Source organism: Leucoraja erinacea, chromosome 40, assembly GCF_028641065.1.
Source record: "Leucoraja erinacea ecotype New England chromosome 40, Leri_hhj_1, whole genome shotgun sequence".
In the NCBI taxonomy this organism is placed as follows: domain Eukaryota; kingdom Metazoa; phylum Chordata; class Chondrichthyes; order Rajiformes; family Rajidae; genus Leucoraja; species Leucoraja erinaceus.
In genome coordinates, this window is record NC_073416.1 from 13,783 (window position 1) to 39,433 (window position 25,651).

General features: G+C 43.2%; 2 protein-coding genes across 2 annotated transcripts in view; one reads left to right on the forward strand and one right to left on the reverse strand.

The window, feature by feature from the left end:
- Positions 1-1,441: 1,441 nt before the first annotated feature.
- On the forward strand, positions 1,442-13,145 carry LOC129714790 (myosin light polypeptide 6-like). The gene is made up of 6 exons (XM_055664637.1): positions 1,442-1,571; positions 1,738-1,765; positions 6,171-6,314; positions 7,076-7,249; positions 9,327-9,404; positions 12,668-13,145. Exons 1-6 carry the CDS (start codon positions 1,569-1,571, stop codon positions 12,694-12,696), a joined length of 456 nt encoding a protein of 151 aa, XP_055520612.1. The 5' UTR covers positions 1,442-1,568; the 3' UTR covers positions 12,697-13,145.
- A 4,367-nt stretch (positions 13,146-17,512) lies between these two features.
- Positions 17,513-25,651, reverse strand: part of smarcc2 (SWI/SNF related, matrix associated, actin dependent regulator of chromatin, subfamily c, member 2) — a 68,572-nt gene continuing 60,433 nt past the window's right edge. The window contains 2 exon segments of the mRNA XM_055664590.1: positions 17,513-22,965; positions 24,950-25,342. Coding sequence (XP_055520565.1) covers positions 22,898-22,965; positions 24,950-25,342 — 461 coding nt within the window. The 3' untranslated portion in view covers positions 17,513-22,897.

Genomic DNA, 25,651 nt, shown 5'->3' on the forward strand with positions numbered 1-25,651 from the left:
CGGGCCGAAACCCTGAAGGAAATAGGCAATGTTTCGGCCCGAAACCCTGAAGGAAATAGGCAATGTTTCGGCCCGAAACTCTGAAGGAAATAGGCAACGTTTCGGCCCGAAACTCTGAAGGAAATAGGCAACGTTTCGGCCCGAAACTCTGAAGGAAATAGGCAACGTTTCGGCCCGAAAAGTTGCCTATTTCCTTAGGTTTCGTCCCGAAACGTCGCCTATTTCCTTCGCTCCACATAGATGCTGCTGCACCCGCTGAGTCTCTCCAGCATTTTTGTCTACCTTCGATTTCTCCAGCATCTGCACAGTTCCTTCTTAAACACCTTGAATTATCTGCAGGTTCATCCAAGCTAACCAACCCCCACTGTTTATCTGCTGGTTCAATGTGCTTCTCTCTCCATTGTTGCTTGCCTGAATGGCTTACATTGTCAACATCTCCCCTTCATAGAAACATAGAAATTAGGTGCAGGAGTAGAGGCCATTCGGCCCTTCGAGCCTGCACCGCCATTCAATATGATCATGGCTGATCATCCAACTCAGTATCCCGTACCTGCCTTCTCTCCATTCCCTCTGATCCCTTTAGCCACAAGGGCCACATCTAACTCCCTCTTAAATATAGCCAATGAACTGTGGCCTCAACTACCCTCTGTGACAGAGAGTTCCAGAGATTCACCACTCTCTGTGTGAAAAAAGTTCTTCTCATCTCGGTCCTAAAAGGATTTCCCCCTTATCCTTAAGCTGTGACCCCTTGTTCTGGACTTCCCTAACATCGGGAACAATCTTCCTGCATCTAGCCTGGATTATTCTGTATTTCTTGATTATTCTGTATCTTCCCTCTTTCTATTTGTTTTTTTCCCTTATGTACAACTACTACGGACTGACGCAAAACTGCATTTCGTTGTACTGCTACTTGTATTTGTGCCATGACATTAAAGTTGAATTGAATTGAATTGAAGCCTGTCCAACCCCTTAAGAATTATGTAAGTTTCTATAAGATGCCCTCTCAATCTTCTAAATTCTTGCTTCTTGGTTCTCCAAAATATTCCAAATGGAATTTAAACTGTGCAGGTGGTGAAGAGAGGGCTTCAGTCAGAGTTATTGGGAAGAAAGAGCTACAAAGGTTGGAAAGACTAGACTAGACTAGAGAAGGCTCGACCGATGTAGGAAATGGGATGGGGCCCTCTACCCCTCTATCTCTCCTTCCCTCTCTCTCTCTCTCTCCACTTTTATTGTCAGCATTGCATTGCCAGCAGTGATCTAGTATCTTTGGGAGTGATAATGACACGAAGAGAGTACTGTTTTTTCTGACTGTTTATGGTGTGCAGAGTTACTGCAGACCGACTTCCTGGTTTTAGCATTTGAAACGACTGTGACAGATAGCCACTGCCTTCGTGTGTGATTGGAGGTTTGCATGAGACTGGAATGCAGTCACAGGGCGAGCTGTTCTGTGTGTGATTGGAGTACAAGAGCCATCAATCTTTAGTGTTACACCACACAATCCAAGAAAGGCAGGCAGTGGAAGCAGGGACCAGAACAAGAACCAGAACAAGAACCAGAACAAGAACAAGATGGTAAGAGATCTCTCCCCCTTGATCAGCTATTAACGCTGTCTCCCTGTCTTTGACTGCATGCAATATTCATTTTTTAATGCAATCCTTGATCAGATATTAACGCTCCCTGTCTTTGACTGCATGCAATATTCATTTTTTAATGCAATGCTTGTTTTTACTCCAACAGTGCGATTTCACAGAAGACCAGATCGCTGGTAAGTTGTTGTTTTTCTTCTTTTAAAGGCTTGTTTTATTAAACTCAGTTCCACAAAAAGGGGGAACTTTTCAGCCTGTGATTGTCGAGGTGTGTCGCGTTGTGTAATGTTCAGTTCAGTTCAAAACTCGAATGAGTTCATTTCCTTGCACAAAAGAAGTTTGCAAATAGCTGAGAAAGTTGCCACGAATGGAGGCTCATCCTCTCTCTGTGTTTACGCCCTAATTTCTTTGCATTGTGATCCTGGTCGGTATCATCAGGCAGATCTCCCTCCCCTCCCCTGGTTCCTTGCTCCAAAATATTCCAAATGGAATTTAAACTGTGTGGAGGTGGATTTAAACTGTGGAGGTTGCAGCTTCCAGTTTACTGTGTGCAAAGCTCCCCATTACCCTCTCTAAATTGGACTCTTCCCTACGAGGCTGATGGCTTTAACTCCATATAAGGGCAAAGATTGCAACGTTTTGCACATTACAGGGCGGCGACCTGGCCCTTCCCTTCCTGAAACGCCCCATCCCATTTCCTACATCGGTCGAGCCTTCTCTAGTCTAGCCTAGACTTTCCAACCTTTGTAGCTCTTTCTTCCCAATAACTCTGGCTGAAGCCCTCTCTTCACCACCTCCACAGTTTAAATTCCATTTGGAATATTTTGGAGAGCCAAGAAACAAGAATTTAGGAGATTGATATGATATGATCTGCCATTTATTGTCACTATACATGTACAGTGAAACTGAAAGCTGCTCGTACTCAGTGCATACATACAATTTTACACAAAAAACAAGAAACAGAAAAACAAAACAGAAGGGAGATGGGGGGGGGGAATAGGTGCACAAATTCTACGGCGCTACATACATATATACATATATACAGATGGAAGTCCGTATTAATTGTATTAAAGAGAGGATCTTATAGAAACTTACATAATTCTTAAGGGTTTAAGAGGGAACTGCAGATGCTGGAGAATCGAAGGTTACACAAAAATGCTGGAGAAACTCAGCGGGTGCAGCAGCATCTATGGAGCGAAGGAAATAGGTAACGTTTCGGGCCAAAACCTGGAAGGGTTTCGTCCCGAAACGTTGCCTATTTCCTTCATGATTTTGGGTCTGAAGAAGGGTTTCGCCCCGAAACGTTGCCTATTTCCTTCAGGATTTCGGGTCTGAAGAAGGGTTTCATCCCGAAACGTTGCCTATTTCCTTCACTCCATAGATGCTGCTGCACCCGCTGAGTAATTCTTAAGGGGTTGGACAGGCTTCAATTCAATTCAACTTTAATGTCATGGCACAAATGCAAGTATGAGTACAACGAAATGCAGTTTTGCGTCAGTCCGTAGTAGTTGTACATAAGGAAAACAAAAAAAAATAGAAAGAGAGAAGATACAGAATAATCAAGAAATACAGAATAATCCAGGCTAGATGCAGGAAGATCGTTCCCGATGTTGGGGAAGTCCAGGACAAGGGGTCACAGCTTAAGGATAAGGGGGAAATCCTTTAAAACCGAGATGAGAAGAACATTTTTTTTCACACACAGAGAGTGGTGAATCTGTGGAATTCTCTGCCACAGATGGTAGTTGAGGCCACACGGTTCATTGGCTATATTTACATAGAAACATAGAAATTAGGTGCAGGAGTAGAGGCCATTCGGCCCCTTCGAGCCTGCACCATTCGCCATTCAATATGATCATGGCTGATCATCCAACTCAGTATCCCATACCTGCCTTCTCTCCATACCCTCTGATCCCTTTAGCCACAAGGGCCACATCTAACTCCCTCTTAAATATACATAGAAACATAGACAATAGGTGCAGGAGTAGGCCATTCAGCCCTTCCAGCCTGCACCATTCGCCATTCAATATGATCATGGCTGATCATCCTACTCAGTATCCCGTCCCTGCCTTCTCTCCATACCCCCTGATCCCTTTAGCCACAAGGGCCACATCTAACTCCCTCTTAAATATAGCCAATGAACTGTGTGGCCTCAACTACCTTCTGTGGCAGAGAGTTCCACAGATTCACCACTCTCTGTGTGAAATGTTTTTCTCATCTATGTCCTAAAGGATTTCCCCCTTATCCTTAAGCTGTGACCCCTTGTCCTGGACTTCCCCAACATCGGGAACAATCTTCCCGATGTTAGGGAGGGAGTTTAAGAGAGAGTTAGATGTGGCCCTTGTGGCTAAAGGGATCAGGGGGTATGGAGAGAAGGCAGGGACGGGATACTGAGTTGCAGATTAGGAGACCAAAACTGTATGCTTTCTCCAGCTTTGTGTACCTGCCTTCATTAACTTTGATGGGCTCCAAATTCGAACAGGATGGGCTTTTCCTTTTTATAGCAGAAATTCAGTGGGGTTCAGGTTTTTGGGTGGGTCGCTGCAAGGAGCTAGATTTAGAGGAAATAACTGCCCACTTTTCCCAAATAACATTGAAAACTTTTTCCCAAATAACATTGAAAACTTTTTCCCAAATAATATTGAAAACTTTTCCCAACTGTAGTTTAAATCCCAATTTATTTATTTTTTCCATTTGTTCCTGTTTTAATTATTAATGTATTTTATTTACTGGGAGAAATTTAGTACTTGAAAGAGGATCCGTTTCATGGTGTTGACACATAATTAATTCATATTAACTGTTTGATTGTATCAAGCCAAACGGCAATGCGTCTTTCTGTTGTTCAATTGAACTTGGTCAGGTTTCTTTTAGAGGGGGAGGGGACAGTCAGTCTCCATCCATTGCTTAGTTTTTTGGTTTGCCCAATATTTCCTAATTTGGACAAGTAATTTCATGCCAACTCAGACGGATTCCATTCTAACAAATGGTGACCAGTCTCCTCTCCTGGGAGGTTGAAACTGATTTACAGGGAGATAAGCACTGGAGGCTAATTTAATCAGATCAGACATTAAATGCGTCGAAATAAAAACATCTTGTAGATTGGATTTGACCAGAAGTATTAGTTTGTACGTAAGTACAAGTGTTTAGTTTATAGGGTGATTTCACCAAGTGTCAAATGAGCGTAGATCCCCCCTCACGTGACCGAAAATTTTAACTGGAGGACATATGTCACTTCGGTACATGTTAGTGAATGGGGAAACACGCACTTTCCCACCCGTTAAAAACATGGAAAACGGCCGAGTTTTGAGCTGAAAATTTCTGTGCTAGTCGGGGTGACCTTGAAGCACAGAGACCTAAATTTTCAGGCAAAAAAAAAGATAGAAAGTAAGGTAATTAATTACAAGAGGGAACTGAAGGTGGAAAACAGCGGAAGTGAACAGCAAACATTTGCCGTGGTGATTTAAAGGTCCAAAATATCGGGAATTATCGCGTTTGCTCGCTGAATTTCATCAAAAGTAAGTTAATAATGCCTTACTTTTGATGAAATTCAGCGAGCAAACGCGATAATTCCCGATATTTTGGATCTTAAAATCTCCATGGCAAATGTCCGCTGTTCACTTCCACTGTTTTCCACCTTCAGTTCCCTCTTGTAATTACCTTACTTTCTATCTTTGTTTTTGCCTGAAAATTTAGGTCGCTGTGCTTCACGGTCACCCCGACTAGCACAGAAAATTTCAGCTCAAATATCGGCCGTTTTCCATGTTTTTAACGGGTGGGAAAGTGCGTGTTTCCCCATTCACTAACATGCACCAAACTGAGCTATGTCCTCCAGTTAAAATTTTCGGTCACGTGAGGGGGATCTACGCTCATTTGACATTTGGTGAAATCACCCTATAGTCATGTGTACCGAGGTAAAGAAACACAGTAAATAGGTGCAGGAGTAGGCCATTCGGCCCTTCGAGTGAATTAGTGATATAACACCCAACCACTTTGTTCATGGAATGTTGCTTTAAATTTGAATAACATTTTTATTAAATTTCACCTACCAAGTAAGTCTGTTGGTGTTATCCTCCAAACATAGAAACATAGAAAATAGGTGCAGGAGTAGAGGCCATTCGGCCCTTCGAGCCGGCACCATTCGCCATTCAATATGATCATGGCTGATCATCCAACTCAGTATCCCGTACCTGCCTTCTCTCCATACCCCCTGATCCCTTTAGCCACAAGGGCCACATCTAACTCCCTCTTAAATATAGCCAATGAACTGTGTGGCCTCAACTACCCTCTGTGGCAGAGAGTTCCACAGATTCACCACTCTCTGTGTGAAAATAGTTCTTCTCATCTCGGTTTTAAAGGATTTCCCCTTTATCCTTAAGCTGTGACCTAATCCCACATTCCTGCCTTTACCCCATTATTTGTCTAATATATTAATAAGTATGGAGACGACCTGTGCTTTAGTGTTTTTTTAAATTATTCTCTAAACCCCTTTCACGAAATAAAATCTGCTTGTAGATGGGGGGGGGGAAAAAACCAAAATGCTGTTCTTCAATTTTGTACATTCTTTATGAGGATCCATTTTCTTTTCAGAATTCAAAGAGGCTTTCTGCCTCTATGACCGGATTGGTGAAGGTAGAATTGGTTTTGGCCAATTTGCGGATCTGTTGCGTGCCCTTGGTCAGAATCCATGCAATGCTGAAGTCTTGAAAGTCCTTGGGAATCCAAAGCCCGAAGGTAAGAATCCGGATGTTGTTCATGGGGAGTGGACCGGGAGGAAGAGCTACCAGATTGTAATCATTTTTAAATATTAAGCAGGAAACCACTTAGAAGAAAAATTGCAAAACATGAGAAGATCGATATCTTGCAACTTTTTACATCGAAACATAGAAATTAGGTGCAGGAGTAGGCCATTCGGCCCTTCGAGCCTGCACCATTCGCCATTCAATATGATCATGGCTGATCATCCAACTCAGTATCCCGTACCTGCCTTCTCTCCATACCCCCTGATCCCCTTAGCCACAAGGGCCACATCTAACTCCCTCTTAAATATAGCCAATGAACTGTGGCCTCGACTACCCTCTGTGGCAGAGAATTCCAGAGATTCACCACTCTCTGTGTGTGAAAAAAGGTTCTTCTCATCTCGGTTTTAAAGGATTTCCCCTTTATCCTTAAGCTGTGACCCCTTGTCCTGGACTTCCCTAACATCGGGAACAATCTTCCTGCATCTAGCCTGTCCAACCCCTTAAGAATTTTGTAAGTTTCTATAAGATCCCCTCTCAATCTCCTAAATTCTAGAGAGTATTTTGAACAGAGTTTACTTGAGTTTTTTTTTGTTCTGTTCTGCATGTGCATTCTTGCTTTGCTAAATGGATTGGGTAACCGAGAATTTGGTTCATTCTGACCATGCTCCAGCATGCCTTGGCAAAGCCGTTGCACGCTTCTAAAGAGTAAAGTAGAGAAGATGGGATTAAGTAACCTTTGCCTTCACGTTGCAGATATGAATATGAAAACTCTGGATTTTGAGCAGTTTCTTCCAAAACTTCAAGACATTGCAAGAAACAAGGAGCCGGGAACGTTTGAGGATTTTGTCGAGGGTCTGCGAGTCTTTGATAAGGAAGGAAATGGCACGGTGATGGGCGCTGAACTGCGCCACGTACTGGTCACTCTCGGTAATGCTTGAGTTTAATGTGACCTCTTGTCTTTGGGTTGTGGGGGCCATTGGAGCACCGAGAGAACATCTTGGGGAGAGGGGGGAATTGTCCAAAGTCCACACCAGAGGTAGGGACTTCCTGGAGCTTTTGAGGAGAAGAGATTATCACCATGTAACACGGTTTTCATAATCTGGCAACCATTTTTGATTATAACTGACAATGATGGGCAGGATCCAGTCAATTAGTTACATTTTCACCTGAGCCCAAATTCAAACTTGGTCTAAGCTCAGGCAGTACAAACGCCCACATAATTGAACCTAAATATGAACTTTACACGAAAAAGCTGGAGAAACTCAGCGGGTGCAGCAACATCTATGGAGCGAAGGAAATAGGCAACGTGTCGGGCCGAAACCCTTCTTCAGACCCGAAATCCTGAAGGAAATAGGCAACGTTTCGGGACGAAACCCTTCCGGGTTTCGTCCCGAAACGTTGCCTATTTCCTTCGCTCCACATAGATGCTGCTGCACCCGCTGAGTTTCTCCAGCTTTTTTGTGTAACCTTCGATTCTCCAGCATCTGCAGTTCCCTCTTAAACACTAAATATGAACTTGTTTGTTTTGTAGGAAAGAACTGCAGATGCTGGTTTAAATCGAAGATAGACACAAAGTGCTGGAGTAACTCAGCGGGACAGGCAGCATCTGTGGAGAGAAGGAATGGGTGACGTTTCGGGTCGAGACCCTTCTTCAGACTGAACCGCTGGGTGACTCCAGCATTTTGTGTCTAGCTTTGATCTTGTGAATGGCAGAGTAGACTTGATGGGCCGGATGGCCTAAATCTACTCCTATTCCTTATTACCTTATGAATGGCTTGGTCTATGAAAGCTCATCTCAGCCTCATTTGTCACCTCATCCGACTTCACCATTCATTTTTATTATTCAGTTTTGGTCTCCTAATTTGAGGAAGGACATCCTTGCGATTGAGGGAGCCCAGCGTAGGTTCACCAGATTGATCCCTGGGATGGCGGGACTGTCATATGAGGAAAGATTGAAAAGACTAGGCTTGTATTCACTGGAGTTTAGAAGGATGAGGTGGGATCTTATAGAAACATATAACATTATAAAAGGACTGGACAAGCTAGATGCAGGAAAAATGTTCCCAATGTTGGGCGAGTCCAGAACTAGGAGCCACACAGTCTTAGAATAAAGGGGAGGTCATTTAAAACTGTGAGATGAGGAAAATTTTTTTCATCCAGAGAGTTGTGAGTTTGTGGAATTCTCTGCCACAGAGGGCAGTGGAGGCCAATTCACTGGATGGATTCAAAAGAGAATTAGATAGAGCTCTGGGGGCTAGCGGAATCAAGGGATATGGGGAGAAGGCAGGAACGGGGTACTGATTGTGGATGATCACGGTGAATGGCAGTGCTGGCTTGAAGGGCCAAATGGCCTCCTGACCTATTCTTAAGGGGTTGGACAGGCTAGATGCAGGAAGATTGTTCCCGATGTTGGGGAAGTCCAGGACAAGGGGTCACAGCTTAAGGATAAGGGGGAAATCCTTTAAAACTGAGATGAGAAGAACTTTTTTCACACAGAGAGTGGTGAATCTGTGGAATTCTCTGCCGCAGAGGGTAGTTGAGGCCACACAGTTCATTGGCTATATTTAAGAGGGAGTTAGATGTGGCCCTTGTGGCTAAAGGGATCAGGGGGTATGGAGAGAAGGCAGGTACGGGATACTGAGTTGGATGATCAGCCATGATCATATTGAATGGCGGTGCAGGCTCGAAGGGCCGAATGGCCTCTACTCCTGCACCTATTGTCTATGTTTGTATGTTTCTATTTCTCTACTAGCACCAGGGACAATTTACAATTCTTAGCAAAGCCAATCAACCTGCAAACCTGTACGCCCCCTGGAATGTGGGAGGAAACCAGAGCGGGCAGAGAAATCCGGTGTGGTGACGGGGGGAATGTACAGACAGCACGCAGAGTCACGGTTGACCCCGAGTCTTTAGCGCTGCAAGGCAGCAACTCGACTGTTGCGTCAAAATGCGCCGCTGTCTAACCTTCCTGATCCACTGCTATTTTTTTGTTCTCTCCGTGTAGGTGAGAAAATGACTGAGGAGGAAGTGGAGACTCTGCTAGCAGGCCACGAGGATGCAAATGGTTGCATCAACTACGAGGGTGGGTTGCATGCACCGTTGCAGTCAATAAGAATGAAGGCACTTGCCCCCCATGTGGCTGGGATGACTTGTATTTGTTGGGCTGGGCCTGTGTTTCTTTACATGTTTTAACATTGTGAGGTGCAACGATTGGGGATGATGCGGGAAAACAGGTTCATGGTCCAAAGAGTTGCAAAGCTATTGGTTCACAAATGAATTCAATTTTGGACTGGGAGAGGGAGTGAACTTGGCGGAAGAGGGCTGTGGGAATAACTGCCTCCACATTGACCCCATCCAAGCTGATGGCAACGCAAGGCAAGATACAAGATACATTTATTTGTCATTTGGACCCCTTGAGGTCCAAACGAAATGCCGTTTCTGCAGCCGTACATTACAAACAAATAGACCCAAGACACAACACAATTTACATAAACATCCATCACATTGCTGTGATGGAAGGCCAAATAAGCTTATCTCTCCACTGCACTCCCCCCCCGCCCGATGTCAGAGTCAAAGTCAAAGCCCCCGGCTGGCGATGGCGATTGTCCCGCGGCCATTAAAGCCACGCCGGGTGGTGCGAGGTCGCACACCGGGTCTTGGTGTTAGAGCCCCCGGCGTGCGCTCGCAGAGTCCCGCGGCCATTCCAAGCCGCGGTGATGTTAGGCCCCACTCCAGGAGCTCTTCAACCCCGCAACTCGGGCGGGGGAAGTCGCCGTTGCGAGAGCCCTGAAAAGCGGTCTCCCTCCAGGGACCCGCGGGCTCCCGGTGCCGCCGTCCACAGACCTGCCGTTGGAGCCTCCGACTCTCCGGTCGGGCCGCAGCAGCAGCAGCAGCGCTCCTCCACCAAGATGCTGTAAATGGCTGTTTTGACTCTAGGTGGGAAGCTTGGCCACCCAAAAAGACCATACATTCCCCCTACCATCACCTCCAGTTAAATGATTTACTTCCCCCTCTTGGAATCCATTTGCCTTCTGATCTGTCCTAAATGTACCATTGACTAATTTCATGCTGCACTACATTTCACCAGTTTCTTGCGCTATGTCACAAACCAGCATAGTTTGGCCCTGTCTGTGCATCTGAACAGAATGGGGTGCAGTGGCCAGCAGTTGTAAAGGATAGGAAGAGCACGGACTTGGATGTAAAACATCTAGGGCAGATGTTTCTGTGCAGAACAATTACAGACAAATATGCTTACATTAAAAAAAAAAATGTTTTTTTAAAAAAACTTGCTCCTCCTTCTCAGAGAATGGTCCTGGCCTTCTCCTGATATATCCTAGTACCATAGGCACACAAAAAAGCTGGAGAAACTCAGCGGGTGCAGCAGCATCTATGGAGCGAAGGAAATAGGCAACGTTTCGGGCCGAAACCCTTCCGGGTTTCGTCCCGAAACGTTACCTATTTCCTTCGCTCCACATAGATGCTGCTGCACCCGCTGAGTTTCTCCAGCACTTTTGCCTACCTTCGATTTTCCAGCATCTGCACAGTTCCTTCTTAAACACAAGGGGGAAATCTTTTAGGACCGAGATGAGGAAAACATTTTTTTTCACACACACAGAGAGTGGTGAATCTGTGGAATTCTCTGCCACAGAAGGTAGTTGAGGCCACACAGTTCAATGGCTATATTTAAGAGGGAGTTAGATGTGGCTAAAGGGATCAGGGGGTATGGAGAGAAGGCAGGGATGGGATACTGGGTTGGATGATCAGCCGTGATCATATTGAATGGCGAACGGTGCAGGCTCGAAGGGCCGAATGGCCTCTACTCCTGCACCTATTGTCTATGTTAAACTCAAACTCGAGCTGGATTGTTTCTTTGGATACACAAAAAAGCTAGAGAAACTCAGCGGGTGCAGCAGCATCTATGGAGCGAAGGAAATAGGCAACGTTTCGGGCCGAAACCCTTCTTCAGACTGATATTTGATGTTTCTTTGGATACTTGGTTTGTTGAAAGTTTGTGATCCAAATCCCCAGTAAATCTTGTGTCAAAAAGTTGGTTCAAATTGCATTGTTTTTAAACCTTTTCTTCCTGTTTAACAGCTTTTGTCAGGCACATCATGTCTGGGTGAATGGTACGCCACCTTGACACTTTTCCCCTGCCAATATTTGTCCTGTTTTCTTTTCTTTTAGCATGCTCTGCATGTGGCTTGATCTGGGTGTGATTTTGTTTTTGGGGGAATGGGGAGAGAGGAGGCTGATATCTCCAGTTCGTGACTATACTTGAATTTCTGCCAACTAAAGGAAGACCATTTGGTTCTTTATTTTTTGTAATTTCTGCCAGCCTGTCAATGTTTGGGCATTGTATATGCACCATCTTAAGTGTATTTTGGAGAAAAAGAAGTGGCCAAGTCTAACATTGGTTTGGATTCGATGCTACCAGCCTCCAAGGTTCTGAATTACTAAATTATATCTGGTGTCCATTTTGGAAGAAATCTGTCTCGTCATTCCTGCATCACCTGTGATGGATAGCACAAAAGTTCAGATGAATGGAATCTACGGCTAATGTGGTCTTCCTTTGGTAACAAATGTATTGCTGGGAGGAATAACATGCCTGCAATCTTGTATTCGAGAAGGCCGGCTGGTTAGAGCTGCCACCTTTACTGCTCCGTTCCGTAGTTAGTGCAAACTGGAGAATTGAATTCTGGACTGACTGCTTAGATTCTTTAGACTGGGGAGGTGGGAGGAAAAGTGAAGGTTCATATTTGTACATATTTCCAGTTTGGGTGGATAGGCAAGTTAAAATTGACTGCCTTTTTGAGGCGGGTTGATTGTGGGAAAGACATTTACTGTTATAACTCCCATAACCCCCTCTCTCGGCCGCAGAAAAAAAAAAAAAATTTTCACACAGAGAGTGGTGAATCTCTGGAACTCTCTGCCACAGAGGGTAGTTGAGGCCAGTTCATTGGCTATATTTAAGAGGGAGTTAGATGTGGCCCTTGTGGCCAAGGGGATCAGGGGGTATGGAGAGAAGGCAGGTACGGGATACTGAGTTGGATGATCAGCCATGATCATATTAAATGGCGGTGCAGGCTCGAAGGGCCGAATGGCCTACTCCTGCACCTAATTTCTATGTTTCTAATACTAGTTGGAGCAAATTGGGATCATTCCATATTTTTATTTTTTTTTGCATGGGATTCATTTTGCTTCTGCTTGTGTGCAAACATGTTTTGCATACAATTTTGCAGGATTTTCGTCTTGTTTGTTGTAAAACTCTAGAGATTTTAATCGGAACCCTTCTTCAATTCTCTCGGGGGGCAGAATAATTCAATATTTTCTTTGTTTCATTCACAGAATTGGTCCGAATGGTGATGAGTGGTTGACCGATCTCCTGGAGCTGAATTTTAAGTGCCTTTTTCTACTTGACACACAAATCTTTTTTCTAAATGAATTATTTTCTTCTTTATCAACATGCATAGATGCGTACAAGATAGAGAATGGTAGTCTCGTGCAGTAAGGGGAGTGGGAGGAAATCATTCCTTTCTCTGCTGCAACCTTTTGGACCCCCTTGGTAATAAGTGTCCCATGCGGTTTGATGTAAGTGGATCTCCCCCTTTCCCCTTGTGTACAGTACACACGCACAGACACGCACACACTTGTAGAAATACTGCGTGATGTTGAGGGATTTTTGGACGTCTGATCTAAAAGCAAAAGTGGCTCCAAGCTCATTAGATATTCCTCAGATTGTATCTGCACATCTTTTTAAATCTGAAATTCTTCTGTTGTTTTTTTCTTATGCTTTCAAGTAATAAAATCTATACTGTTAACTCTGGCTGTGCCTGTTTTTGTTTTGTTTTTCCCTGATTGGAATCCAATTGAGATGGCGCAGCAGTCAAATGACTATGCCAGTGATCCAGAGAACAGTTTGAATTTAATCTGGAATTTAAAAAGAAGTAATAACTGCAAAAGGAAAATTGTGTGAGTGGAATTTTGCAAGATGACGAGCGAGCAGTATCTTCATAGCAAAAGGATTTGAGTCTAGGAGCAGGGAGGTTCTACTGCAGTTGTACAGGGTCTTGGTGAGACCACACCTGGAGTATTGCGTACAGTTTTGGTCTCCAAATCTGAGGAAAGACATTATTGCCATAGAGGATTTGAGTGCAGAGAAGGTTCACCAGACTGGTTCCTGGGATGTCAGGACTGTCTTATATGAAGAAAGACTGGATAGACTTGGTTTATACTCTCTAGAATTTAGGAGATTGAGGGGGGATCTTATAGAAACGTACAAAATTCTTAAGGGGTTGGACAGGCTAGATGCAGGAAGATTGTTCCCGATGTTGGGGAAGTCCAGGACAAGGGGTCACAGCTTAAGGATAAGGGGGAAATCCTTTAAAACCGAGATGAGGAGAACTTTTTTTCACACAGAGAGTGGTGAATCTCTGGAACTCTCTGCCACGGAGGGTAGTTGAGGCCAGTTCATTGGCTATATTTAAGAGGGAGTTCGATGTGGCCCTTGTGGCTAAGGGGATCAGGGGGTATGGAGAGAAGGCAGGTACGGGATACTGAGTTGGATGATCAGCCGTGATCATATTGAATGGTGGTGCAGGCTCGAAGGGCCGAATGGCTTCTACTCCTGCACCTAATTTCTATGTTTCATCTCTTTCAATATCACTTTCTGCCCATTACCAGAATTCGTGGATACAAAGGGAATCAAGGGAGAGTGCAATACTGTCGGAGTTTGGTGTAGAAATTCCTCGTATGTTGCAAAACATGGCGAATAAAGTCTGATTCTGAAAGAGATTGATTGTTATCTTAATGAATGGAAAAGTAGAATCAAAGGGCTATTAATCTCCTACTACTTATATTCATATGATTGTAGTCACAAGTCCCCAAAACATAGGAGGACAGGGATCACTGCTGCCTGGTAGACCATGAGTCTTGCAACTGAATCATCCTGCCACAACTAGAGAACAGTGCTGAACTATTATCTACCTCATTGGTGATGCTCGGACTATCTTTGACTGGCTTTACCTTGCACTAAACAGTCCCTTATATTGTATCTATACACTGTGGACGGCTCGATTGGAATGGATTGTCTTTCCACTGACTGGTTAGCACGGAACAGAAGCTTTTCACTACCTTGCTACACGTGACAATAAATAAACTGAACCCGAAGATGAGGTGAAGAGAGGGAAATATTCAAGGAGGTATTCAAAACTTGTCTGAACAAAAATGCAGCATCCCCACTAACGTCTGGAAGTCCCTGTCCCAATTGTAGAAAGAAAATTCAGGTTGGCATTGGGAAGCTTCAAGTATTCACCTATCCATCTCTTAAAGCACCTCTTGCCGTATCTGTTGGAGTGTGCAGTTTCCACATTGGTCTCATCAGTCGCCTTCGAGCTGGAGTGGAAGTGATCGTCCACAAACCCAAGAGACTGCCCAAGGGAAAAATGACTTAAAGGGATAAATATATTATTAAATTCAGTAATCCGAATTTCTGCATTTGACTCATTTATTTTTTTTAAAACCTATTGTGTCTTTTTTTAAAAAATAAATTGGATAGTTATTAAAAATAAATTGGATAGTTATATGGATGGGAAGGGAATGGAGGGTTATGGTCTGAGCGCAGGTGTATGGGACTAGGGGAGATTATGTGTTCGGCACGGACTAGAAGGGTCGAGATGGCCTGTTTCCGTGCTGTAATTGTTATATGGTTATATGGTCTGTTGTTTGGAATGAATAGCGAGCGGCCAGCTCTGTTTGGGGAGAGTTGGCTAATGGCCAACATTCTTTGCCGTTCAAGCTCTTTGTGACGTTAATATGTTCCAGATCATTTTGTGTGAACTGTTCATGACATTTTATGGCTATGTATGGCATTGGCTCAGCAAAAACTGGACTGCCCATTATACACAATTCTGGGCTGTATCAATTTTATGCTTCGAGCATAAAAGCAGGGATGTCATGCTGAAAACGCTGGTCTGGAGTAGTGTGTTCTTGTCACCTCATTATACGAAGGATGTGAAGAGATTAGATTAGGTTCATGTCTCCTCTAGGATGCAATGTTGAAGCTCATGCAGCAAGCACGCAAGAAATGCAACAATGAATGCAAGAACAGAATGGTGAAAGATTGCCATGCAAACTAAAGCAGTACAAGAGAATATTCAAGTACACTAAAGTCACGCACTGCCAGACTCAAGAACAGCTTTTACCCATCAGCAATCTTGGAACTGAACTGTGTCTTGGGAGCGGGTTATGGGGAAGGGAGGGCGGGGTGGGAGACAGTGAATCCATGGGTGGGTTTGGGGAGGGAGGGAGTGTATGTGAATGTTAGAAGTTCTTTTAAATGGAGAGACACAGTGATCTCGATGTATGTGACACATGCAATGACCATAAAGCATTCTGATTCTCATTCTGATTCAGAATAACCAAATGAGGTAACGTTAAGCATAAAAGTACATGGCAGCACCACTGGGGGCAGTAAAAGAGGTTCACAACAGCCATTCGAGAGGGTTTAGAGGAGATGAACCAGAATGGTTCTCGGGATGAAGTTTGTGTTGGAATGTAGACTGGCAACAGGGAACTAACCTGCCTAACTAAATCTGATCGTTACGTACGAATAAACTCTTCAACTCTCCCTGGAATGGCTTTCTTCACATAGGACATTTGGTGTATTGTCTTTGGATTATTATCCTTAATCTTACTGTATCCTCTTAATAAAGATCGTGCCCACATCCGAGTGGTGCATCGGGCACCATTTTGAGACATTTCCAGGCAACAAATTTACTTTAATAGCAAATTTCTGAGATTTTAACGCAAAATCGTAGAATCAAAAGCAGATCAGGCCATTTGAGTTTCAAAATGGCGGCGGCGTGGGCACATGGCGATGTCCCGTGTCTCACGAGAATTTGCAAACCAGCTTTAATTTACTTACTTGTTTCCATTATTCTATGTTTGCTCGTCTGGGTGAGATGCGAACTGCATTCCGTTGTCTCTGCATATTAAATTCCGTTGTACATGGTTCATGTTACAATGACAATAAAGAAACTATTCTATTCTGTACTGTACACTGCATAATTACAATACAGATTGAATCTGAATCTGAATCTTGGCCCCTTATGCCTACACTGCATTTGAATAAGACGATGGCTTTTTATCCCCGACACTAATCTAAAACTTGCAATAGGTTTGCATGTATGACAGCGTGTGGTTCTGGAGTGCCACAAGATACCACACCCACACCACTTAAGGTGAGAGAACAAGACAGCGTGAATTAAAATGCTCAAATGGCAGCAATCCACCCAGTGATTGCTTCCGGGATACTGAGTTGGATGATCAGCCATGATCATATTGAATGGCGAATGGTGCAGGCTCGAAGGGCCGAATGGCCTCTACTCCTGCACCTAATTTCTATGTTTCTATGCTTCCATACATTAAGTTCAGCCAAATCTCAGACATTTGCTATTAAAGTCAATTTGTTGCCAGTCAATTGTTTGTGTCCACTAGCGTGCCAACCTGTGAGGCACTTAAGACAGCTGATGTTTAGTTTTATGTGTCGCCTGGACAAGTCAGGGAACCACATCATTGAAGCCCTAGTCAGCCCTCTGAAAAGCTGCTATACATTCACTTCTAGGCTAAGATGGCACTGGTGCAATAGCTTGTATATCTTATAGGCTAATATGCAATGTTTATGTATTGTTTGTATCTCCTTATACTGTATGATGTATTATATGGACCTGTGTCTGGAATAAAGCTTTATATATATATTAACAAATGCAACATTAACCATTCATGGACATATGCATGGGATGACATAGAAACATGGAAAATAGGTGCAGGAGTAGAGGCCATTCGGCCCTTTGAGCCTGCACCATTCGCCATTCAATATGATCATGGCTGATCATCCAACTCAGTATCCCGTACCTGCCTTCTCTCCATACCCCCTGATCCCTTTAGCCACAAGGGCCACATCTAACTCCCTCTTAAATATAGCCAATGAACTGTGTGGCCTCAACTACCCTCTGCGGCAGAGAATTCCACAGATTCACCACTCCCTGTGTGAAAAAAGTTTTCCTCATCTCAGTCCTAAAAGATTTCCCCCTTAATCCTTAAACTGTGTGTGTGGCCCCTTGTTCAAGAACAAACATAATAAAACAGCCTTGGAAGCTGGGAATGAATGACAAAGTAAATACAATCCTGCTGTGATATTTAATAAGTACAAGTTTATTCTTTAGCAGATTCTCATGATAGCGAAAGGTACACAGACTACAGAGTTACAAACTACATTTTGACAAAACACTACGACTGATATTTGTCAATTTGTAAAAAAGGAGCTTAATTGTAAGGGCTTGACAACTGCTTGTCTTATACAGTACTTTATGTTGACATCTGACTGTAGTAACACACAAATTTGAGCCAAAGTCTTATGGGTGACAGGTGATTATGTATTACATCAGTAAAAGGAACACTTGGAATCAATGCAACAGATCAACCAACTCATTGACATGTTCACGTTTTCACGGTTTTAAAAAAAATGGATTCCTTCATGCGTCTTGCTATACATTCCTGGAAAGTTTCAACAACTTTCCGATAATACTGTGATTTTTAGAATGCATAACGGATGATTTGAATGTACAGGTGACACTAATGGCAGTTACGTCTGTCCTAATTGATCAGAAAAATTGTTTGTTTCAATGCTAAAAAAGTATTTATAATGTGTTGTAGTGTGTTGGAGCATAGAATATACAGTAAGGTGGATGTTGACAACATACAGGAAACACATGGGCAATTCCAACATGAAAAGAAAAATATTAATATAGAAATGAGCAAATATACAATCAAAATAAAAAGTCAGATCCAAGCCAAGTAATCCGTCCCCATAAAATCATTCACTGCCAGTAATAACAGTGCTAGTTGGATATTTCAGAGCCCATTTGGAATCAGTTTGTTTAACAACCTGGGCAGCTGGCCTCTGAAATTAGGATGCGACACTTAGTGTCCCATTCCTGTTCCAATCTTACACACAGTCTTTTCCAATGGCGCTGCATACTAACCGACTTGCCAAACTGCGGACCCACAACGGAAACCCCTGGGGCTACTGAGGTCACAAGCTAGGCGGTTCAGTTAACAAGATGAATCATCAGCTTACATGGTCAGAGTTTTGTGCCAGGAGTACTTGTGCTTGAAATCCAAAGGGAAATGGAAACTAGACTACGTCTTCAAGCCAGTAAGAGAGGGTTTCCTACCAAAGCCAAACTTAGCCCAATGGAGCATATTTTATACACGTCTAGGCAAGAGCAGGTGCCTTTCAGTTGAGAAACTACAGACTTATATTCTGTTCAAGCAGGGAGGGTAAGAGTGATGCAAGTCATTTTAAACAAACAGTGGATGATAGTAATGCATTTAGCTGCTGGAAACGGCTTGTTGGTTCGACACAGGTCAGTCCTGAGTGGACGGTTAGACGCCCAGAGTGGCTGGCCGAGAACCCAGCCCGCGGTTGGTGGTGTAAAGTAAATTGGAATTGGGAATTCCATCTGCACACAGGGCGCATAAATAGCCAAACTCGGGTGTGATGCATGATGACATATTAAGATACTGATGTCTTCACTTCTAAAATAGCCAAATGCCTCATTGTCGAATTATTGACATGCATGCATGGATGAATGAGATTCCCACTGACCCTACTGTCTAGTGTAACTACAGCCAAGGGAACGGGGCTTTGCAGAATCAGTGGGGAAAGATGACCCTGTTGAGCTTGGTTCTAAGTCTGGCACTGTGCAGGGACTCCAGAACTAGGGGTCACAGTTTAAGGATAAGGGGGAAGTCTTTTAGGACCGAGATGAGAAAACATTTTTTTCACACACACAGAGAGTGGTGAATCTGTGGAATTCTCTGCCACAGAAGGTAGTTGAGGCCACACACAGTTCATTGGCTATATTTAAGAGGGAGTTAGATGTGGCCCTTGTGGCTAAGGGGATCAGGGGGTATGGAGAGAAGGCAGGGATGGGATACTGAGTTGGATGATCAGCCATGATCACATTGAATGGTGAATGGTGCTGGCTCGAAGGGCCGAATGGCCTCTACTCCTGCACCTATTTACTATGTTTCTATGAAAGGTGCAGAATAAGTGGGAAGCCCCCCCCCATCATTCCTTCAATACTCCAATAGAATATCATCCAAGACTTCTATGCTCACACCAGGGGTGAGATCAGTTCACAATCATCAAACTCAAAATTAAGTGCGCCACCATCTGAAACAAAACCAGACTGTGCTGCAAATATTGTGCCGTTAAGGCAACCTCTGTGGGGAGTAACTTAATAATCTAGGTCAAACCATTCTGATCCCAAGACGTTAATACAGATGCTGATTTTTTTCAGCACTTTCTGCTTTGAATTCGGATCTCCAGTCTACATGATTTTTGCTATTGTTCTACTAAGTGTACCTGCCAAATTAGGCATGTAGGAAATGGCCATCAACGGACGAGAAATAAAAGCTAACAGTAACATACTACACCTTGCACGGCTTTGCTTTTTTACTAGGCAGTGCGGAGTGGGCCACAGGGACAACAACAATGATCAGAGCACACAGTGGCCAACCTTCACAATGTCTCCCCTTACACAACTGCTTGAGGCCATGAATGAAGATTGACATCGATTATTCAGTCAACAGGCACGTTGATCATTAAAACGGGTGGAAGAAGTGAATTGGGAAACACACGGGTTTATTACTGGAAGTTACCATCAGGCGATGTTACTGTGGAAATGACTCCACATTTGGCAAAATAGAACTTTGCTTACTGTCCAGCAATAGTCATTTTACAGTTGCAACTAAAATTGTTTGATATTATTAACTGGAAAAAGGATAAAGAACAAGACTGCCTTGATGGAGGGGACAAGATTGTCCAACATGTATTCCGTTGCCTGTTTATTGAATCTCAGCCTGGGTGTTGGACACGACCAGTTTCTCGCCCCATCAGCTGCAGAGAGAAGCCCTCACCGTTGGCAGTTTCAACCCTACTGATTCGGTTTTTGAAATTCCAGGATTTTTGGTTTTGCAAAGTAGTTTCAGCAATGGTACGAGTCAAATAAGATGAGCTGGCTTTCAGTGCTTGGGGGGTGCAACACAGCATTTCATATTTGCTTGTAACTGGATCGATGTTATCCACTGAGTTTGGGCAAGAAATGCTGGCTATATGAGCAGGTTTACAGATAAGAACTTTAGGAGTCGATGACGGGGGCTCCAGTCGACTCCTAAAGTTCTAATCTGTAAACCTGCTCACATAGCCAGCATTTCTTGCCCAAACTCAGTGGATAACATCGATTGTGGCAATCTTCCCAACACTTAGAATACTTTCTATTTTCCTACAGCTCTAGAATTTTTCTTTAGAATTACAAACAGACCAGAAGCACATGGCAGTTGAGGGCTTTCATTTAACGAATTTCTGGCACCAGACTGGAAATGACTGTTAGTATTACTGTGACTACTATCCAGTAGAGCAATGAAAATATATCCAATGTAAAACCAGCGCTGGAAGGGGCTGAAATCTATTATAAGATATTTACTCCTTTCCACAGTGTGGCACGCAGGTCATCCTTCTCTTGTACAAGGAGAACATTCAGCAATTGAGTGAATATTGGCCAAGGTGTGCCAAGCCGATCTCGTTCTTGTGCATTCACGGCAATGCTAGCAGTTCTACCATAACAATGCCAATAACATCTCAAAGGATTGATGAAATGCTTCAGTAACTGCATCCAACAGGGGAATGATTACATTTTTACAAGCAAAGAACTACCTATCCCAGAAAACAAATAAAAATGGAAAGCTGCACTTACAGAATGTTCTAACCTATAAAAATATATACTTTTTAAATTGCATTTGTCTGTCTGTCTGTCTGTGTGCATGCACGCATGTGCATCCTTGCGTTTGCCCTTTGTGTGTTTGCCGCAAGTGAGTGTGTGTGTGCCACCATGTGCATGTTTGTACGCCTTTGTGTGAGTACATATGCTTGCATATTTATAAAGGGGGAAAGTTATTGGATGCATCTGTACGGGTTTAAACCATTAACTGTCATGTCATGTCAGAGGAGCATACAAAACAGGTCCAGCATGACGTCAAATATTGTTTCAAAAACAAAACTGAAAGAAAACCATATTCAAGTATTTTTGTCAAAAAACATTCCACACAAAATGACAAGGAATCTTGGAGCACTAATCATATAATGAGCAGTGGCGGTGGAGTGTAAGACAGAGTCACGTAACTGCATTTTGAGAAAATATTAGTACCAAGTGAGGCCCAAGTACTAATGGGATATTGCTTTATGCTACTCCTTAAAGGATCAGCTTAAATTGTTAAATGCTGCTCGCAATACAAAAGCAGGATTTGAACGATGACCGACTCAGTAACCCCTCTCCTCAACAATTGGTGAAATGATACCTGCAATGGAAAGCCCACAAGATCCCGTACTGAGCGGAGTTGGGCTCGTTGTTAATGTGGAACACATCACAACACAAACGCTGCAACATCAGGAGGCTGCTTGCATCCTTTGCTGCTCCACACAGCTTTCGTGATTTGCCTTGATCTGAGCTCCGGCTGGTGTTTAGGACACTCAAGGACAGAGTGACAAGGTAAGGGCCTCGGAAGATTTTCATGGGTGCTCTCCCGACAATTACGTTTCAAAGTCCGGGTTCTATTTATCATTATGTGGAAGAAAATGATGAGGCATTAGTGTGAAGCAATGCTGCTGTCTGCCAGAGGATCCTAATGGCACATGTAACAATCTAGAATTCTTTACTACTGAAATAATTGTTATCAAAAACAAAACACTGATACATTCAGTCATTTAATATCAAAAGAAGCTAAATTATCCTTCTGAAGTCACAAGGCATGGAAACAGGACTGGAATGAGATGCTTAAAGCCTAAAACCCATCCTTCAACTCACACTCTACCACAATGATTTTGCGATTTTGAATCAAAACGAAAGACAAAGCCTTGACGTTCATATGGACAAAACAGGCTTCCAACGTGGCTTAGCCCAGCCTGTCTATATTAGCACACTTAGTAAATGAATAAGGACCTTGGACAGGAATACCTAAGAAGCAAGCTGCTGATTGTAAAGCAAGAACTAAATAAAAAATATTCCACAGCTGGCTATTATATTCTCAACGTGAAATTCCCCCCCCCCCAAATTGGCACAAAAAGATATTTCACAAAGGACAAAACAAAGTAAATAGCAACAGTCAACTATTCATTGAACAGGGAATATGGGCATGCTCACCCAAATCTTCTGATGACAGTTTGGTATATTTGCAATAAAAACGAGTGACTCTCAAAAGTTGTCAGATGCTGTTCAAAGTGACAGTATCATCAACAATATAGTAGATTATACAATGTGTTTTACAATGGTCTATGTAATATGGTGACACTATGTGCACACATTACCTCGAACAATACTGACATCAGAATCACCTCCGTTAAGGATCAGAATTGCTATTTTTAACCAAATTAAACTTGAGAAAGAGAATATCGCAGCACAGCCACTCAAGCTGCTCCTCACACTTGAATGCTTTGTCCTGCTCAAATGTTTCACATCACTGTGACGGAGGGACTGGTGCTGCTGGGGTAGTCATCAACTCTGTCTGCATTGGAGCTCCTTGCTCTGGAAAATAAATAAATCAACATCTTTTTAAAGGAATGGACTGGCAGAGCAGAATGCAACTTCACATATCAAGCCAGTTATATTTCCTCAATTGGATGTTCAGAATGAAACAAATTAAGTTGGAAATGGTCGTCTCACAGCATTACTTTACTATTGAACACCTCAAACTGATACATTAAACCAATATACTGTAGGCTGGATTTTCCAGTCGGCAGGAAAGTGAACAGAATCAGGTCAGCCCACAAGTATCGTGATTTCTTTGGTGAGAACCCGCAGCTTTTGCAGAGTTAGCTCCCATCAGATATCAACTCTAAGTGATCCCTACCATCCAGCAACAATGAGGTCCCCAACTTGGTTAAGCAACTAATCATATTAAAGAATTCTTATCATCAGCAAACCACAAAGCAAAAAGTCAGCCCACAGAGTATCAAGTAATTATGGGTCTACTTTTGGGATGTGAGGACCCACAGCTTTTGCAGAGTTAGCTCCCGTCAGATATCAACTCTAAGTGATCCCTACCATCCAGCAACAATGAGGTCCCGATGTTGGGGAAGTTAAGCAACTACAGCTTAAGGATAAGGGGGAAATTCTTTATCATCATGAGAAAAACTTTTTTCACAAAGCAAAAAGCCACAATTTGCAGTTCATTGGCATATTTAAGATTTTAATGGCCCTTACAGCTAAGGGGATCAAATAAAAGAAGGCAGTACGGGATACTTATGGGGTCAGCCATACTTTCAATGGCATGGTGCATGAAAGGCCGTGGCCTACTCCTGCACCTAATTTCAACTAAACTTTCAATTTTGTTGGACCATGGAACATTACGGTACAGCACAGGAACAGGGCTCCATCAGCCCACAATGTTTGTACCGTGAAACTGATCTCAACTGCATATCCCTCTATTCCCTGCACCTCCAAGCCTCTTAAACACCACGACCGTATTTGCCTCCACCACAACCCATGTCAATGTTTTCCAGGCCACCATAACTCTGTGTAAAAATACGCCCTCCACATCTCCCCCTCTCACCTTGTATCTACGCCCTCCAATGTTGGGCATTTCCACACTGGCGCCATTTCACAAAGCGATTACCAATCAACCACTTTGCTGCAGGTCTGGGATCACAGGCCAAATTGGAGAGGGGGGGGGGGGCAGATTTCCTCTTCTAAACATTCAGGTGGATTTCTAACAATTGAAATGCATGTTTTTTTTAAAGTTCACATTATAGAAAATAGATGCAGGAGGAGGCCATTCGGCCCTTCGAGCCTGAATTTATTCATTGGATTTATTATTAATTGAGTTTCCACAGAAGACAAGGTGGGAGCAGAACTCATATCTCTGGATTGTTAGTCTGTATCTCCGAGTTACTCATCTTGTAATTTAACCCCGTATTTACAAAATGCACCACAGTTACTTGCCCAGGCCACTGTGACAACAACTTCCAAGCCAGCCATTTCTGCTACTTATAAGGACAAAGCAGGCACAGTGGGACAATGTAATACAAGATATACAAGATACATTTAATTGTCATTTGGACCCCTTGAGGTCCAAACGAAATGCCGTTTCTGCAGCCGTACATTACAAACAAATAGACCCAAGACACAACATCATTTACATAAACATCCATCACATTGGTGTGATGGAAGGCCAAATAAACTTATCTCTCCACTGCACTCCCCCCCACTCCCCTCTCCCCCCCCCCCCCCCGATGTCAGAGTCAAAGTCAAAGCCCCCGGCTGGCGATGGCGATTGTCCCGCGGCCATTAATAACCCATTGTCCTAAATATCATATATCAATAACGCCCAATATTAGTTACATTTCAAACTGTTATATTGTCCGTGCAATTTTCCAAAAATGTTTTAGAGGAGAAAATAACTTCAATCATCTTTTTTGTTTTTGCCGTTGAATGAAACCCGTTCCTTGGGATACATTAGAGTACAATCTAAGACAATGATAAAATGAAAATGCCAAGCATCACTTCTCACCTGCCAGTGGGCTTGTGGCAGCTACAATAGCAGGGCTTTGAGCTGCTGCCGACCCTGGTGTGGATGCAAGAGACATGGAGCCTGTGTTGATGTTTCCTGGTATGTTAGGATGTAAAGAATCAGGCAGATCTACAGGCACTGTACCAATGTTGTCAGGAACAACCGCAGACATGCTACTGGATATATTATCATGCACTGGGTTTGGCATGCAAGTAGGAAGATTAACTGGGATGTTTTCTGTGATGGCACTACCCATGCTACATGCAACATTGGCTGGTACCACACAAGGTATACCAGCAGCCATATTACCAGACATGTTCGTAGGCATGCCAACAGGCATGTTACTGGGCATCAGTTGGTTCGGAGTTTGTTGACCTGGAAATGGAGGCTGGCCTGCAAATGTGAAATCAATTTAAATTATCTGTTCGTGGCAAATCAGCACAGATTATTTACACATTTCACTTTAAGTACATAGCTGATAGAATACAAGTCTTTAAAAATTAACCTCCTTGAGTTAAAGAAAAAATTATTGGCTATAAATGTTGTTAAATATATTAAAATTAATTGTAAAATTGGAGAATAAGTTCTAATCACAATTTGCATTGCTAGATGCAGGAAGATTGTTCCCGATGTTGGGGAAGTCCAGAACAAGGGGGTCACAGTTTAAGGATAAGGGGGAAATCCTTTAGGACCGAGATGAGG

Excerpts from the sequence above, each read along its gene's own strand:
- LOC129714790 (XM_055664637.1), top strand. Across the intron at positions 1,766-6,170 it reads CACAGAAGACCAGATCGCTG|AATTCAAAGAGGCTTTCTGC; the intron begins GTAAGTTGTTGT and ends TTTTCTTTTCAG. Across the intron at positions 6,315-7,075 it reads TGGGAATCCAAAGCCCGAAG|ATATGAATATGAAAACTCTG; the intron begins GTAAGAATCCGG and ends TTCACGTTGCAG.